Source organism: Austrofundulus limnaeus, unplaced genomic scaffold, assembly GCF_001266775.1.
Source record: "Austrofundulus limnaeus strain Quisiro unplaced genomic scaffold, Austrofundulus_limnaeus-1.0 Scaffold1379, whole genome shotgun sequence".
Taxonomy (NCBI): Eukaryota; Metazoa; Chordata; class Actinopteri; order Cyprinodontiformes; family Rivulidae; genus Austrofundulus; species Austrofundulus limnaeus.
In genome coordinates, this window is record NW_013953781.1 from 21,758 (window position 1) to 27,288 (window position 5,531).

The 5,531-nt window shown below is 38.6% G+C and overlaps 1 protein-coding gene across 1 annotated transcript in view; it reads right to left on the bottom strand.

Annotated features, from left to right (window-relative positions):
• Window positions 1-5,531, bottom strand: part of LOC106535184 (multiple epidermal growth factor-like domains protein 11) — a gene marked incomplete at its 3' end in the record, with an annotated part of 33,465 nt that overhangs the window by 2,958 nt on the left and 24,976 nt on the right. The window contains 2 exon segments of the mRNA XM_014032126.1: window positions 1,629-1,729; window positions 3,741-3,842. Coding sequence (XP_013887580.1) covers window positions 1,629-1,729; window positions 3,741-3,842 — 203 coding nt within the window.

A 5,531-nucleotide genomic window follows, 5' to 3' on the forward strand; every position in this document is an offset into this window, starting at 1 on the left:
AACAACAACAACAACAACAACAACAACAACAGCTACTGCAGCTGTAAAATCACTGCCCTCCTCCTCTGTCCAAGCAGCAGAATTTATTCTGTCTTCAGAAAATAACTGCGGTCACCCCCTCACAATGAAAATTACGGAGGGAGAAAAAGTCACAGATCCAAAACAACAAACATCAGCAGCTTCTGAAGCTAACCAGCGACTAAAGTCCAGCTAAGCAGGGTTGGTGGCATCAAACTCACTCTCATTGGTCAGCTAGCAACAACTTGAGCAACGTGCAGCATCTGTTTCCTGTTTCACTGCTGTGCCTCAAAAACAAAGGCTGACGTAGGATGGAGGAGGAAATGACCAACAGCTCAACAGGAAGTTGTGAATAAAGGAGAAAAAGTCGTCAGCCGTTTGTCTCCTGGTCTTTATTTTGAATATAAAAACAAGTCAATAAATATCAACATCCACTGGTATGAAAGGCTTCTATCATGATACATTTTTCATCCATATCGCCCAGCTCTAATACTGACCTCTCTATAGATACAGTATGTATGGCAAACCATTTGTGTATTTATTCAATATTATTGATTTGATTTGTGGTTTTTCTGCACCAGTTTGCTCAACTACCCTGACATGATCAAACACTCCTACTGGTAAGACTTGTTAAGTAGTTGGAGCAGAAATCAACCAGTCAGTCTGCTTTAGCAGCTAACCACTAGTTAAGCACTAGTTAACATGAAACCTAACTGTTGGAGGAAGTCCTGGATGAACTGACCCACAGCAGGTAAGGATGTCTGAGTTCAGAACCACAGAAGAAGTTCACCATTAGAAGGTCACATGTTAAAGAGCACAACTGGAGTGATCCTGAAAACTTCCCAAACCTGAGAAATGATTGAAACATTGTGTAGCATTCCTGACATGTTAACACAAGAAAACAATGCCAGATATCAGATACTGATGTCTAAAATCAAATATATTTTAGCAGCATCACAGGAASACAGGAGATGAGACTCAGAGTTGAAGTGAAGATTGTTTCTGATGTGGACACACAAACAGTGAGACTGACCCCAACAAAAACACATCTTCTGCACCAGCAGCTTGAGTTTGGAAGAACTTTGGCTTCAATGAACCAAAAGTGCAGGTTGTGTAAACAGCCTGTTCTAACTAACCTCTGCTAACATCAAGCAAGACATGTCAACATTTCCATCCAACTTCAAATTAATTTAAACTTTCATTAGAACAGATTCAGTCAGAAAACCAGCTCTGCTCTCTGGAGTCACCACAGAACATCAGAGATGTTCCCATAAAATACATCAAGACCAAACAGAAAGGTGCAAACAGCAGAACCTGGCTCTGATGCCTCCAACATGATAAATCCATCACTACAACCCTGTAAGTCACTGTACTTATTATTTATACTCTTTTTGTTCCTGTAGTTCCTGTAATCGTGTTTGAATGGAAACAGTTTTAACCTGAWGATGGAGCAAAGTGTTGTTTGTTTGAAGTCAGAGAATCTGTTCAGGATTTAGTTTGAAGTGTGATCATGGATCAGGGATTGTTCTGCAGCTGTGAGACAGAGTCTGAGTTAKGAGATGACTACAGATTCTCACCTCTGCTGTAAAAACAAAAGAAACCCRACTTACGGACACACATGTCTCCGCTCTCGAAGAAGCCGGGGCAGCACTGTGAGCGGCGCCGGTACATGGTCCTCACCCCCCTCCTGTAGGCCGTCTTATAGCTGATCCTGCACACCAGACACAAACTCAGGCTCAAATACAACAGACATGTCATCCACACAAAATCCTGTTTTTATAACGAATGGCACAAAAAAACTAATTCTGACCATCTTAACCCTTTTTAGTTTTAGCTGCTTTAGTTTTGTCATTTATTCGTCACATGTTTCTTATGGGGTAAAGTAAATCAGTGAGTTGCAGCCAGTTGGTCCTGGTTCTCCATGAAACTCTCTTATGGCTCTGGTTTTCAATCTGAAACTGCTGTCAGCAAGTCTGATGTGTCCAATGAATGAGTCCAATGAGTCTGATACATCACAACTCCAATATGTCTAATAAATCTGAAACGTCCAATGAGTCCCATACATTCAATTAATACATTACATCCAATTAATCCAATACATCTAATGAGTCTGATACCTTCAATGAGTCCAAAACGTCTAATTAGTGCAATACAGTATGTCTTATGAGTGTAATAAACCTGATGAGTCCAATGAGTCTGATACATCTGATGTGTTCAGTAAGTCTAATGGGTCAGATGAGTCCAATAAATCTGATACTTCAGATGTGTCCAGAGTCCAATGTAACAAATAAGTCTGATGAGTCCAGTAGGTTCATTGAGTCTGYGGTCCTCTGGTATCTAATCATGCTGGCAGGTAAAAACGTCTAGAATCTGAAGACATTTATACGACTTTGAAAAAACAAGTTTTTAAAGGTCAAAAACAAAAAAATAGAAATTWAGGTTTTTCTTGCATTTTTTTAAAAGCTTTTCAACTTTTCTAAAGCTTTAGTTTAAAGTTGAGAAGTAAAAAAACCTGAARAAGTCCTTGATGAAAATGACACCAGATCAGATCCCCATTGATTTAAATTGGTACAATTATTTTACAGCAGCAGGCGAGCTTCGGTAAGAACATGATAATCAGCCCACTTCTGGAACAYGAGCAGCACTTTAAGAAGATTTCTGCCACTTCTTCAAGGACACGGGTGTTTTCTGACATTTTGTTTTAAGATCACAACTGAGCACTTATCAGGAGGAGCTAAACCAAGGCTGTAAACTTTAATGTGTTCGTTAAAGACCTTCAGCTGATGTTGCTTCGGCTGGCAGAGCTGAACCTTCGGTGTCTGACCAGCTCTACACAAATTCTGCATCCTTCTCRGATTGATGCATCTCAGTGGGAACAGTTTAAATCTTAACTGAAAGTTTATTTCATCACAAACTTTTAGAGAAAAACCCAAAATGTCTAATTTGGCTGAATTATAGAGGAAAAAATATCATCTGTGTCTGTTTATAAGGGCAGGTAGGGCTGCCAAAAAGAGAATGAAGAAAGTAGTTCCTCCTAATACTGCAGATTGTCTAAGTACTTAATATCCTGTGTATAATCTGGTTATTGTTTTTAAAACAGTTTTGAGGCAGGACAGGTCAGACATCAGAACTACAAGCAGAGGCTCAGTGAGGCAGAACTATTTCAGCCCTGTGGACTCATTCTGCTGGTTTGAACTCATTGTTACAGCCACCACTAACACCAGACCTCGTGTGACCTTTTTTAGATTAAATAATGTCAAAAACAACCTCAACCCCTGAGAAGGAGAAAAAAAGACAACTCTTTGTGCAGAAGATGTTACAACCCCTGAAAATAAATAATCAACAGAAGAACAGGAGCAATCTGCTACCTTGTTGCCTTCACAAAAAGAGAAGTAAGTCAGAAAAATATAGATATATTTAACCCTCTGTTTCAGTAACAGGGGTCAGAAAATGTTACATATTTAAATAAAGACTGAAAACTCATGGGTTAAAACACAGTCTTTATARTTGGTTTATAAGCTGGTGTTTCCACCAGATTATATTTAGTGTTTGAGTTCTGAATACAGCACACATGTTGGGTATTTACGGGGTGCAAATGATGCACAAAAACACACAAGTTGTATTGTCTTGGTGAATTTAGGTCTGTGCGACTTTTGCTTCCAGACTGCAGGAATTCCAGTGGTTTGGTGTTTGTGTGTTGTGTGTTGTGTGTGGGTTTCTACCTGTGTCTCGTGCATTTGAACCAGTTGAGGATGTCGGTGCAGCGGGTGTAGTAGACCTGATCGAACGGGTGAGCGTAAGACTCCTGCACGGTGACAGCATAACTGCAGGAGAACAACAAGCAAGAGTTTCACTGAAAGTTCAAGTTCTCCTGAAAAATAAAAAAACTGGTTTTACAAAACTAAAACTGTAAAAACAGTCGTGTCTGACAAGAGGACAATAACTGTTAAAGTCAGAAACAACTCYTTCCTAACTCATCAGGATGTCAAGAGCTGATTCCTGATGGAGAGCAGGAGCTTCATGGAGAAAAGCATTGATGCTTATAAAACATACACTAAGATATGACCCTGACAACTTAAACACATTCATCTGACACCTAATATTTTAACACTGCTTAGGGTTAAAGTTACACTTAATACATTTACATTTAGTCAATGCTAAAATATAGGATGTGTCAGATTACWTCATTTTTTATACTTTTTTCAATGAAATGGTGCACGCACATGAAATCAACCACATTTCTGTGAGGAGGAGGCAGGACGCAGGGAACAGCCAGAACTTAACAACTTTTAACGACAAAAAGCTGAAGTTAAAAAAAAACACAGCTTCTCAGGGGAATAAACCCCACTGACCGAGGGAGAAACAACAAACTAACTAACACAGAGRACAGAAGACTGAATATAAAGACACACTAATGAGGGTTAAATGAGAAACACCTGGAGGAGACGCATGAAGAACAGGTGAGTGTGGGCGGGGCTAAAGTAAGACTGACAGATGACAGAGAACGGAAAAACACTGGGATCTACAGAGAAACAAGGAGAGTAAAGACAGACTGAAAATAGACAAATAAACACAGACATGATCATTTCTATTGAACATCCTCATCAACTGAGCACACCTCCTAATAACACTTCCTGCAGGATTACTCTGAAGATTTGAGTGTTTGAGGAGCCAGTCATCATCTGGGGCCTGAAAAACCTCCTGGTCTCTAAAAACATGCTCTTTATGAACAACACAGACCTCTAAAAGTACAAAACCATTGTTGATAAAGGTGTTTCTGCACCCCTTACATGCTTTAACATCAACTCCTGTCAATATGTATTCATCGGTTGTCATGTATGGAGATAAATTACTGTCAAAAAGATTTGAGCACATCAAAATTTCAGCGAGTGGGAAACAGAATTTGAACGTGCATGAGTGCACGGATCTGCTCGCCTGTGAATTTAACTTTGAAACTCTGTTACTTCTGCAGAATCACACGCTTTAATGCTGCGTTCAAGGCTGGTGAAAAGCTGGGACATCTGAGCTTCACCACATTTACTGGGTTACTGGGAAAAACATTTCTGATTTATAGTTCATGAACCCTAAAGTATATTTTAAATTCTTAATAAACACACCTACAGTAAATAAAAACTTACATCGATATTACAGGGTTTAGAAAATGTTACATTATGTGAAGCTAAAATAAACAACCTAAAATGAGCAGGTTGGAAATTTATCAGAACAAATAAATATATATTACCACAAAAACACATTTTCTGTACTTTTTCCACAAAAAGAATAAAGTACACATTTAGAGGTATTATTTCAGCTGTACAGTTAAAAAAAATTAACATTTTCTTCTTAAGATAAAACTACCAGAAAAATATATTTCTGAGATTTTACTTTAAATGAACAAAGAACACAGGAAATATTTTTCTGCTGATTTTTCCACAAAAAGGAAATGTGACTTTTGTGAACTGTAGAACTAAAAATAAAGTTTTTAAAGCTAAGCTAAAGACCCACCTGTACAC